This window comes from Gopherus evgoodei, chromosome 5, assembly GCF_007399415.2.
Source record: "Gopherus evgoodei ecotype Sinaloan lineage chromosome 5, rGopEvg1_v1.p, whole genome shotgun sequence".
Lineage (NCBI taxonomy): Eukaryota > Metazoa > Chordata > Testudines > Testudinidae > Gopherus > Gopherus evgoodei.
This window is the reverse complement of record NC_044326.1, coordinates 135,761,629-135,773,221: the sequence shown is the minus strand read 5'-3', so window position 1 is coordinate 135,773,221 and position 11,593 is coordinate 135,761,629. Positions and strand designations below refer to the sequence as shown.

General features: G+C 46.0%; 2 protein-coding genes across 11 annotated transcripts in view; one reads left to right on the top strand and one right to left on the bottom strand.

Annotated features, from left to right (window-relative positions):
• YTHDC1 (YTH domain containing 1) overlaps window positions 1-1,016 on the top strand; it is a 35,448-nt gene extending 34,432 nt beyond the window's left edge. For all 3 annotated transcript variants that reach the window (XM_030565354.1, XM_030565353.1, XM_030565352.1), the window contains one exon: window positions 38-1,016. In XM_030565354.1, the coding sequence (XP_030421214.1) occupies window positions 38-256 (219 nt within the window). In that variant the 3' untranslated portion in view covers window positions 257-1,016. The remainder of the gene's footprint in view (window positions 1-37) is intronic.
• Window positions 1,017-1,381: 365 nt separating this feature from the next.
• LOC115652830 (UDP-glucuronosyltransferase 2A1-like) overlaps window positions 1,382-11,593 on the bottom strand; it is a 42,037-nt gene continuing 31,825 nt past the window's right edge. For all 8 annotated transcript variants that reach the window (XM_030565356.1, XM_030565357.1, XM_030565362.1 and 5 more), the window contains 4 exons: window positions 10,138-10,269; window positions 9,355-9,442; window positions 7,171-7,390; window positions 1,382-5,909 (listed from right to left, as the gene is read on the bottom strand). In XM_030565356.1, the coding sequence (XP_030421216.1) occupies window positions 5,630-5,909; window positions 7,171-7,390; window positions 9,355-9,442; window positions 10,138-10,269 (720 nt within the window). In that variant the 3' untranslated portion in view covers window positions 1,382-5,629. The remainder of the gene's footprint in view (window positions 5,910-7,170; window positions 7,391-9,354; window positions 9,443-10,137; window positions 10,270-11,593) is intronic.

Sequence of the window (11,593 nt, the reverse complement as noted above, 5' to 3'; positions counted from 1 at the left end):
GCAGTTAAATAAATAGCATTGTCCTTCCCTTTCACAGCACGACTACGATATGAGGGTAGACGACTTTCTGCGTCGCACACAAGCAGTGGTCAGCGGCCGGAGAAGCAGACCTCGAGAGAGAGAGCGGGAGAGGGAGCGCGATCGTCCCAGAGACAACAGGAGAGACAGAGAACGGGGACGGGATCGGGAAAGGGAGAGAGAGAGAATTTGTGAGCGGGACAGAGACCGAGGGGAAAGAGGCAGATATAGAAGATAATCCATCTGGAACCAGTGGTCATTTGAAACAAAACAAAGCTTGTATTTTTTTGTGTGTTTACAAGTAGTACACTTTATTTTCAGCTGTCTACTTAAAGTTTGTTGTGTAGAAGGTTTTACAATGACCCTCTTTGTTCCAAGCATGCAGTAAACTACGAACTGGAAAAACTCAATCAGCCAAAAGAAAAAATGCACAAAGTTGATATTTGAGTTGACATTTTTATTGGAGAATGGGAAACAGTTAAGAATGTAGATATTGGTTCATTTTCAATAAGTGTTCATCTACTTCTAGTGACTTCCTCCTAGGTTTTTTTTTAAAATATTGATGGATAACTGCCATAATTTTTTTTTTTTTGCTTTATTTTCTTACATGTAGTTTCACATGGTTCAGTGGGGAAAAATGCTGCTATCAGGTATGCAACTGTTGAAGTATGATGATTTGACTGTATGGCAGTGTTGTAGCAGCCTTTTGTTTTTCTGTTTTTAACCTTTGCTGTAGAGTGTTTTGTCAGTCTTCAATAATGAAAGCAATATTAAGAAGACACTATTGAGATCTAATTTTTAATCTTTTTAAAAATCTTCCTGTGTTCAGTAATCCTCTGGTCCATGCTATTGTCTAGCCTCTCTCTAAAATGTACGCATTGCTTGGAATGGTCACAGTTTGCGTGTGTGGCAGCAGAAAATGTTGCTCTATTCTACATTGCTACCATTTTTATAAAAAAATAATAATAATAATAATAAATTGGTAACAATTAAAACAATTGATTTTAGTTTGGCTTGTTATTTTAAAGGCTTCCAGGTTTGCTAACAGTTATAGGAAGGCTGGCCTGTGTATTCAAAAGTTACCTATTTTCCCCCTCAGTAAGATTTCCAATGGGTGAAATTCAACCCAGACAGCTGTAAGCTGGGGCTCCGTGTCGCCAGGACTAAGGGTTGGCCTACACTAACGCTGTAACTCGAAGTTACGCTATTACATAACTGAAGTAGGTTGACTTACAGCGGTATCTACATGGTGCTGTGTCAACGGGAGATGCTCTCTTGTTGACATAGCTTTCACCTCTTGGGGGTGGTGGAGTACAGATCGATTTAGTGTGTCTTCACCAGACCTGCTAAATCAACACGGCTCCATGAATCACAGCAGTGTTGATTTCGCTGGGAGGGCAGACATGGCCTAACATTTACTGGAGTAGGTAGGTTCATAGTCACATCTTCCTGAACCACTGCAGGAGCTTCATGGATTTGGGGATTAAACCAGAACAAAAAACTCAATTGATTAAAACATACTTTTCTTTGTCATGGAGTAGCTGTGTAACCCCTATACCCTCAATAACTAACTTGTAGAGAATTAGTCTCATTGATTTGAAGCAATCTGGTTTTAATGCCCTAGCCCTGTGCCCGTGAGTCAAACCACCCCCATGTCAATCAATTGCTTGATCCAGACAGATTTACAGGGCAGACATCCACTGCAGCACCAACATAGGCATGCCTCTATGTAACATGCCATAGCAAATGCCATGGGATATTGCATTTACAATACATCAGTCAATGATCTTGAACAGGACAGATTTGAATTTAAACTTGCAATAGTAAAAACCAGAGAGCTAACTTACAACTTGAGTTCACTAGGGAAAAAAAACAAAAAACTACTTCTCTGCATGCAGTTAGAGGCATTTCCTTGTTCTCACTTTACTGAGTTAACTTTTGGGTTGAAATATATTATTCTTAGGTCATGTCTACAGTCAATCAGCACTGCTGCAATCAATGCAGCAGATGTCGATTAAGCTGGTCTAGTGAAGACTCACTAAATTGAAGGGAGAGCATGCTCTGGTCAAGCCTGATACTCCACCTCCCCCAGAAGAGTAAGGGAAGTTGACAGGAGAGCATCTCTTGTTGACGCAGTACAGTGTAGACACCACGGAAAGTCGACCTAGTAGCATAACTTAGGTCACCTTACCATGGTAGTATAGACAAGGCCTTAATCTCAGCTCAGGAGGCAGGAACCTCTGGCTCCCAGCACATTTAGACTTACAGCTGTCATACAGTGCAGAGCCATGCATATGCGATCTGTAATTTGCCTTAATTTGTCACCTGAAGCATGGCTTGTAGAGCTACTTCAGTAACTAGCAAGTTACAGTGTGTGTGTGTGTCTGTGCACACTTCCGCCTCATCCTAAGAAGAAGAAATTAGGGCAGTAGCAATGAGGGAGCATCTGGCCAGAGTATAAACGCCAAGCAGGCTTATGTCCAGATTTCACATGTTCAGCTCGTTCATGTGCAGCCAGGCTTGTGAAAGTCTAGCACCCAGCTTGCTACGTTCTTCTGAAAAAGGCAGCCCATTTGTCTCCATATACGTGTTCCCATCCATCTTCATTCAGTCCTACTTCCTCTGACAGCATTTGTCTCCTGCTTAGGCAAACTTTTAAATAACCTGGTCCAGTAAGGCTGCAACTGTGCATGGTAACTTCTGTGGGTAGCAGTCCAGCTGCACAAATTGCAATGCAGGTTACTGGAGGATCTTCTACAGCTGAATTCTCTGACTTGAAACTGACGCTCACCTAAGCTTTGCATATTTTAGTAGAGAAAATCTTACATAGACTTAATCAGCTTGACACTCAGTAATAGGAATTGCTTTTATTAACAAACAGCCCACGGAGCTGAACGTGCTATCCACGAGGCAGCAAATACTTGGTCAGCAGCAGTGGCAATGTAGCAGTATCAAAGCAGCACACAGAAGGGAGCCAGCTCATTCAACAAGTGCAACAAGCATGGAATTACAGAAGTGTGCACTGGCCTAGCTCCACTCACGTGATTACAAGAGGGCAGTTTACACCAGCTGAGGAACTCACCCAGGGTTTCCAGTGATGTACAGTAACAAGGGGAATCTCAGTGATAAATCACAGAACGCTGGTGTCTGGAGCTGACTACCAATTTAGGTATTTTTCTGTATACTCAGAAACATGACCATTCACATTAGTGTGTCTTATACTCATTATATCTGCTATGATAGGACCTGGAGGCTAGAGTCTCCTAAATCAACATCAAGATGTCCCTTTTTCAGTTTAGCATCAAAGCTTTAGCTTTTATGACCAATGCCATTTTTCCATCTTATATAGTTAAGGGTTTACATAGCTTTGAACTAACCGAAGGCTTAAGATTTGTCACAGCCAGCTCCAAAAATTAGCGCTAATAAAATAAGCTTGTATGGGGCAAGAAAATCTATGCAGTAAATGAAGAACTTTACTGTTTTCTCCAGCTGTCTTGTCTGCAGGTAAATAAGTTGCCTTCCATTGAGCGCTGGATCATATTTACAAATGCAACCCAACTCTGACAATAAAGGCAAGTTTAAAGGCACTCTTAGACACAATCTGGTGGCTTGCTTATTGTAGCAACCATGCAATACTGCAAGCCCCAGGATCATAAGTGGGACAGATCCTCAGCTGTTATAAAATTGGCACAGCTTCATGGCACTCAGCAGAATAACTGATACAGATCTACAGCTGCTGAGTTGGCCCACTATGCCGATAATAGGTTTGCCTATTACTAAGGGAAATTAGCAGTTCCACTTGGCAGTTCCAGGAGCATTTTAAGACAACCTCTTACAGACCAATGAAGCCACAAGGCCCATTATTCAGCAGGTCTCCTCTCCAGCAGCTCTGGAATGCTGTAACACAGGTGCCTCGTTCCTCTGTATGGCAGCAGACGCTTGGGAATTACTGATGGCACGATGAGCTAAGCCAGTAAAGGCCTGAGCCAAAGCCCGCTGAAGTTAGTGCGAGTCTTCAGGGAGCTTTGGCAGCTATCAGGATGTGCAAGTTGCTGGTTCTGCTGTGGAGGCCAGCTAGCAAGATGAGCAGAGACCATGTGCCCTAAGACTAACTTTCCACGCCCCACAGAAGGGGGATCACTGGGAAGAGGGAGTCCTGCAGCACAGGGGGATCCCTATACAGCAGGCCAGAAGAATGCATGGATGTGTGTATGGAGGGGATGGGACACAGTGGAATGCCTTCCCCCCACCAGTCAGTCTCCACACTTTGGTTGGGCAGAGCAGCTGTTCCTTCAGCTTGCTGAGTTGCTTTGGGCCAGGGCTGGAGGCTGAGCACTGGACTAGGGAGCAAAAGGGGCAGACCTAGGTACACATAAAACCCCTTGAGTTAGTCTGCCATTTCCTGGATCCCCTTGTGTACTGGTTTGACCATTGGGAGTTCTACGTTGTAGAGACTGTGATATTCCCAGCATATAGAGTTACTGCCCTTCAACTGCATGTCTGGGAAGGCTGCCATTCTAACAGCCACCCTCTTTCTTGGGCCCACACTCTAGCACCTGCCTATTGAATTCCCAGCGCTATAATTCTCAGCCATCAAATTGTGTCTTCACCCACAGAAATGAAACTCAGGGTAAAGTTTCATTAAACGTTAGAAAGATTTTTCATGAGAGCCAATGCAGAAGGGATCCAGTTGGAGCCCCCAAATCACTACACAAACCATTTCCATTTTATACTCCAGATCAGGCTTTCAGACACAGGCCACAAAGTTCTTCTCTTTGGCTGAGATTTTGAAAGGAGGCCAAGAGCGTGTGGTGAAATTCAATGGGAGTGGCGCACCTAACACTGGATTTTCAAAAGAGCCTATTCCTCGATCCTCACCATGGTTGCTAAAAAAACCTGATTTTCAAACATGTTGAGCACCCAGCATCTCCAACTGAAGTCAGGCGGAGCTGCTGCATGCCCAGAACATTTGAAAATCAAGTTATCTATTAAGACACTTAAATATGGACGTATGAACCTACAGGCAGATGGCTATTTTCAGAAGTCTTGGCCTTGCAGGTGGCCATCTTCTAGGAGCAACTGACCACTTATTTGAGCTCCAAACTAGTCAATGTCTGCTTTTCCAGGAGCCATACAACAGAGACACAGACATTCTGGTTCTGGGTGATCTAGTGAGGACACACTCTCACAGATCGCAGGGTGGGCAAATCAACTTTAATACCTGCAGGTGGAAGACACAGCGAAGGACCTAAAACATATCGGCTTCGTCCTTTGAAAATAAAGTCTCCAGAAAGTTACATTCTGAAAATCATTGCCACAGTTAGCATATGACAAGTCCCTGTGTAATCACTGAAGGAGTCCGATTGGTGGATCAAGCTAATGATTCATTCTTATTCAGGCCAAAAGGAAATTACTGTAAACATCACATTCGCTAGGTGCACAGCTTTCCTGATATAACGTCACCGGAACATCGCCCTGATTACACATGAGTATTACAGCATGCGCCTCATTTTCAGCATATGCCTAGAACAACAGGACCATGAACAAGCTGAAGTACCTGGCTGAACCACGGCCTAACCAGAGACAAGCGTGGCCAATGGGAACAGCAAATCTACTCCGTTTTCTTTTTCTTTACAATCCTACCGCATTTCTTACAGCAGAACAAGCAGCACCTGACAGCAATGAAAACAGCAGCTGCTGCACAGACGAGCAAGAATGCCAGGACGTCCAGGCAGTGATACTGGTACCAGGTGAGCTCATGAGCTGCTGGTCTCAAGTGCTTCGCCCCTTTGTGGCGCATGACAAATTCGATCCAGAAGACAGCTCGGTCCAGAGGCTTCATGGGCTGGTCGTGGTGAATCTTGGATAACCTCACTGCATTTTCTTTATAGCTGAAGAAATGGGGGGAAAACCAAAACAAGTGGTGGTTATTCTGAAACAGCGCTTTCCCCAACACAGCTACAGTGTGGGGCAACTTGCAAGCAAAGGGATCGCTGACCAGGCTCCCTGCTCCACACTACAGGGTCAGGTCAATGTAAGCTGCCTTGTGTCCACCTAGCTGCGGAAGCATCTTCACTTAAATTTGGCGCTCACCGACGTAGGTGCCTCTCTATGCCAACTGTGTAACACCCCATGCCCAAGTGGTGTAGAGTCACGGTCGATGTCATTAGGTCCATGCAGTGTCAGTGCAGACACTGCACTGCTTACGGTGACTGCTACCGGCTTTCAGGAGCCATCCCACAATGCCCCCCACTGACAATGCAGTCGATAGAAGCACTCCTGGTGAGGACGTGCACCGCCGACACAAGGAGCCAAGCGTCTGTGCACACAAGCGATTTAATAACTGCGGTGACTGCTGACATAAGTTAGATCAACTTAATTGTGGAGTGTAGGCATGGCCTCGGTCAAGATGTGAAGTGAGCCGAAAAGATGAACTAGCCCCTTTTTCTATTACATAATGAGACTTCTTCAGAGGGTTTGCCACAAGACACTCCTAGCGTCCAGCTTTTTCTGTCATAATTTTCCCTTGTAAAAAGTACTTCTGGGAAGATAATTTGCAGGGTTTTCCCTCCTGATCTGGTGTTTCGCAGCTTGAGACAGGTGGAATTCCCCCAGTGCCCTATGGACAGTGGTAGGAAGTTGGGAAGCTAAGATGCAGGGTCACAAACTAGCCAAGAAGGAAGTTTGCCCGTTGTCGCATGTGTGCATTGGAAATGGACTGGGTGACTTCATTCGAACTCGCTGCAAGAAGGGAGCAGAAAACTACACAATCTCAGGGGCTGCTCCAAGGCCTTTCCAGAGGGATCTTTCTCAAAGAGATCACAAAATACAGTGTGAGAGAAATTGATTTCCGGTCCACCCCTTTCCAGGAGCTGTTGCATGCTCGGATAGAGACATGCTTAATGCAAGAATCTGTGAGGTTACCACTTGGTTTATGCACAGACTGTTCAGCATTTTTGGTGACAAGAGTTCCCAGAAGAGAAAGCCAGCTGGGTTTCTCGCCTCAGCAGCACTGGGTTTCAGTAAACTGACCCTGTCCCATTAGAGATACAAGGTAATAAAAGATACTACCTCACCCAGCTTCTCTCCTTAGTGTCCTTGAACCAACACAGCTACCACAACCCTTTCCCATTTGGCAGAGACTGAACTCACCTGGAGTTCTTAATGACCGTATCCAATGCATCGATTAAATCCTGGGTTTGCATTGTGTTAAAATCCAGCTCCACTGCCATCCCTTTTGCTTTCATGTGAGCAATGTTATCCGGCTGGTCAGCGAAGATGGGAATCCCAACCATGGGAATCCCATGGTAGATAGCTTCATAGATCCCATTGGTTCCACCATGAGTAATAAAGGCTTTGGTCTTGGGGTGGCCTGGAATAGGAGAGAAGCGTTTAGGAACAATGGGTACATAAATGCTCAGATTCCAGAGAAAAGGCAACAGTTTTGTACTAACTAGGTAAATTATGGTTTGTTTGACAAGGAGTTAGTCCTGATTACTCCAGATTAGCATTAGGAATGGATAATAGTGTGTACATGCGCAAATACTAGCCAATGAGGAAGTACCTTGCAAAACTTTACAAACTCTGCTATTGATCTCCGATTAAGGCTGACCCAGCAGGAAGTTATATTTCATTCACACCGATCCCTGCACAGGTTAAGCTGCATGGGTGGAGCTGGAGACAGGGGCGGCTCCAGGCCCCAGCACGCCAAGCGCATGCTTGGGGCGGCAAGCTGCGGGGGGGCGCTCTCCAGCGCCGCAAAGGCGGCAGGCAGGCTGCCCTTGGCAGCTTGCCTGCGGAGGGTCCGCTGGTCCCACGGCTTCAGCGGACCTCCCACAGGTGTGCCTGCGGAGGGTCCGCTGGTCCCACGCCTGCGGAAGGTCCGCCGAAGCCGCGGGACCAGCGGACCGTCCGCAGGCAAGCCGCAGAAGGCAGCCTGCCTGCCGTGCTTGGGGCGGCAAAATTCCTAGAGCCGCCCCTGGCTGGAGAAGTGGGTCTCCTGGAGCCAGGCTGGCTCACATGTTCTGGGACTGGGACACAATCCTTATAGCTAGACGTAGGCAGGAGGGTTACGATGATGATAGATATAGAACCTCCCTAAAAACTACTTCCCCGAAGTGTGCTTTGGGATCTATCCCATCAGCTGGGCAACTCTCCAACTCACAGAAAGCTTGGATCTCTAGAGCCGTGCTTCTAGCCAGACGACTCTGATTGCTCACCTAGATTCCTGGCTCAGTGGCTTTGCTGACCTGGCAGTTAAAGGATGGGAACCATTTCAGAGAAGAGGGACCTCAGACCAAGTATTTTCAAATTGGTTAAACTTTTTGAAACCTTTGACTAATCCCTAGTGGATGGAATCAGAGATGTTACTCTCCTTCCCCTCCTTCACTTCTTTGCTCTTTTTACAATCTTCTTTGTAAAAAGAAGATTCAATAGAATACAAATAAAAAGGGAAAGGCAGTGGCTGCCTTCTAGATACTGATGTTTAAATGCTACACACCAGTTACTGGGTCTGATTCACTCCCATTTATCCCAGTGTAACTCCAGTTTTTGCACCACTTCTGCTCCCCTTCTGTGTGTTTACTCTAGTTTTTGTCTCTGAAGCCACACACACTGATTCCAAGGGTAGTTGCACCAGGACAAAGCAATATTGTTCTCTCTCTGGTTTTATGGCAATGCTATTTCGGGCCATGCAGCTGAGAACAGCACTGGCTGGTTTCAGGACTTCAGACCCAAAGCTGCTACCCAGATAGAGCTTTACTGTCGCTCCCACTTGGCTCACTGCTTTCCTAACAGTCAACTATGCAGTTTACACCCCACTGCCCCAGGAAGAGTCTCCACTTGGCCATACTGAGTCTCACTCGGGTTGTTGCCTGTTCCACTCTCTCCATAGCTCTGGTCTCCATCATGCTTGTCTAACTGATCCCACGTAGGCCAACAACAACCTGGGACACACAACAGCTAGAAGAACAAGTCTTCACTGCTGAAAATGAATTACTAAGGGCCAGGGCCACACAGGTATTCAGGCTTCTAACTTCCACTGTTATCAGGGAGAGTTAAACACCTTAGTACCTTTTGTGAACCCTATCCTTGTTCTGCTACCATCACCAGTGTAATTAAGACTGAGTAAGCACCTCTCCCTAGATCACCAACACACTAAATACCCTAGAGTCCAAGTGACCTCAGGTGCTGCATTTGGCTACAGGATGAGCTTGTGTGTGTATAATGGGCAATCTAGTCTCTTTTTGTCATAAATGAAATGAGTAAAGAGGGGAGGGAACACGCTTGTCAATACTGAGAAAAACTCAGCTAGGAATATTTCCAGCAGAGTCTTACCAAGCAGGTCATTCTGGGGTATCCAGTCGTAAATCCTAGTGTTGGGTCCTAAAGTTTCTGGTTTCTTCCCTTTGTATCGCCAAAGAACCTTGAATGAAAACGTTTGAAGATACACGTGCTGTAGTTCAGGCTGCACCATCGCACTGCAGTGCAATCTGCGGCCCGATCCAAAGCCCACTGACGTCTACTGGAGTCTTTCCATTGATTTCAGTGGGTTTAGATGAGGCCCTTGTTTAGCAAGGCTTCTTTTGAGCTCCTTGAGTTATTTACATGCACATTTGTAGTAAGGTATTATACTACTGATTAGATCTTCCACACAGCGCTTTGAGAGCAGTATCATTATCCCCATTGTACAGATGGGGAAACTGAGGCATGGGTGGGAACATAACTTGCCCAAGGTCACCCAGCAGGAGAGTGGCCAAACCAGGAATGGAACCCAGTCCTGCTCTCTATCCACTAGTCCACACTGCCTCATTGTGGCATGGGAACTCACCCCATGTGGTTTTATTCAAGTGAGTCACATACAAGAAAAAATACTATCAAGTTAATTTCTGTGACCACTCAGGACTCAACCCTGCTTCTTTGCAAGCCTCAAACCCAGTGACTTCAATTGAAGCTGCAGGAGAAAAAAAAATAAAAAATCAGAGCACTTATACTGAGGGGAAGTAACAAGCCTACCTTTAGGCAATGCAGTTTGAAAGCTGCGGCCTGAGGGAAGCAGGGATTTTACAGCAGTGCTGCTGATCTTGTCAGCAGGAAAGCAGTTCACTGACAGTAACTGACCTTTTGTGGAATCTGGCTGAGGGCCAAGGCAACCATGTTACTTTTCTCCTCAGTTAAGTTGTAAATCATCGAGCCAAGAGAAAACACCACGATACCATGTTCCCCTGAACTCTGGACAAACTCTTCCATTTCCTGGAGAGAGACAAGAGCCTTTTAATGTTGGAAAGCAGCCACACCATCCAGTGTATTGTGTTCTGTTCACAGCACACCTACGAAATAAAACCGAAATACTCTAACCTGAAAGTCTAAGCGTAACACTGTTTTTTCCCTTAGACTCCAGAAATCTCTCAGACAACAAACAAATCCAGAGCCGCGCCTCAGGAAGAGAGGCACAACTCAATTCACCATGCCCTAGGCTGGCTCTTTTGCAGACTGACTGCTGATCTCCGCTTCCCTACAGAGTAATCTGCAAACAGGAGAAGAAAACTCCTTAAAATGACAAGCTATCCCTTTAAATTCTAACCCACTTTTCAAGGCACTGGCATATTGAAATAGGTGAAAGGTACTCAGTAGAAATACACATGGCAAGAGACATTTATTTTAATACAAAGCTTATCAAAGAGAAGGCTAAATGTTATTTGATCATGGTCTCTAAGCACCTACATTGGGAAATTTCTTATAGCAGAGGGTTCTTTAATCTAGCTGACACTGGTAAAATGAGCCAATGGCTAGCTTTTAAAAAAAGCGATTGCGTGGGCAGCTGGTTTAACAAAGCTTTCATCGTCATCATTTATTAGCTGTTCAGCACAGATATATGTCCGGCGCCCAGCAGTTCGATCTGTCCATCATTCCTATCTGACTCAGGCAACGTCTACACTACACACTATTTTCGTTGGCCTGTAGCACCACGTCCATGCTGCAGCTGTCAGGGAAAGGGCTCTGGTGGGGGGGGAGAGGCAGCAAGGAAAGCCTCAGTCTGTCCCTGCTGCCTTTTCCCGCTGCCAGAGCCTTTCCCTGCAGCGGGGAACAGGCAGAGCCTTTCCCTGTGGGGGGAGGAAGTCTTTCCCTGATGCTTCCCCCCGCCAAAGGCTCCAGCGGCCAGATGTGATGCTGCTAAAAACAGCAATACAGGTGTGGGAGGCACAGCTTGGATGAGTAGAAAGCCATGGGACGAGGGGTGTACTTGGGTATTTTTTAAGCTAAGCACTGGATTCACTACTGCTTTGCCTTAATGACCCTCTCCCCCATAAGGATCCACAGGTGGGTCCTACACATGGTGTACCTCATCCAGTGCACTAAAGACCTCAGCAATAACGATGGTGAAACCAGATAATAGCTACGCTCTCGAATGAACTCGCACAGGAAAATACTAAAAGACAAAAACACCGTGTCACCTGTGGGTGAACATTTTTCACAGAACAATGGCTCCACATCAGAGCTCTCAGTCCTCATCCTCAAAGGAAACCTGCCCGACGCTTTCAAATGCCGAGCCTGGGAGCTTAAATTCACGACTCTG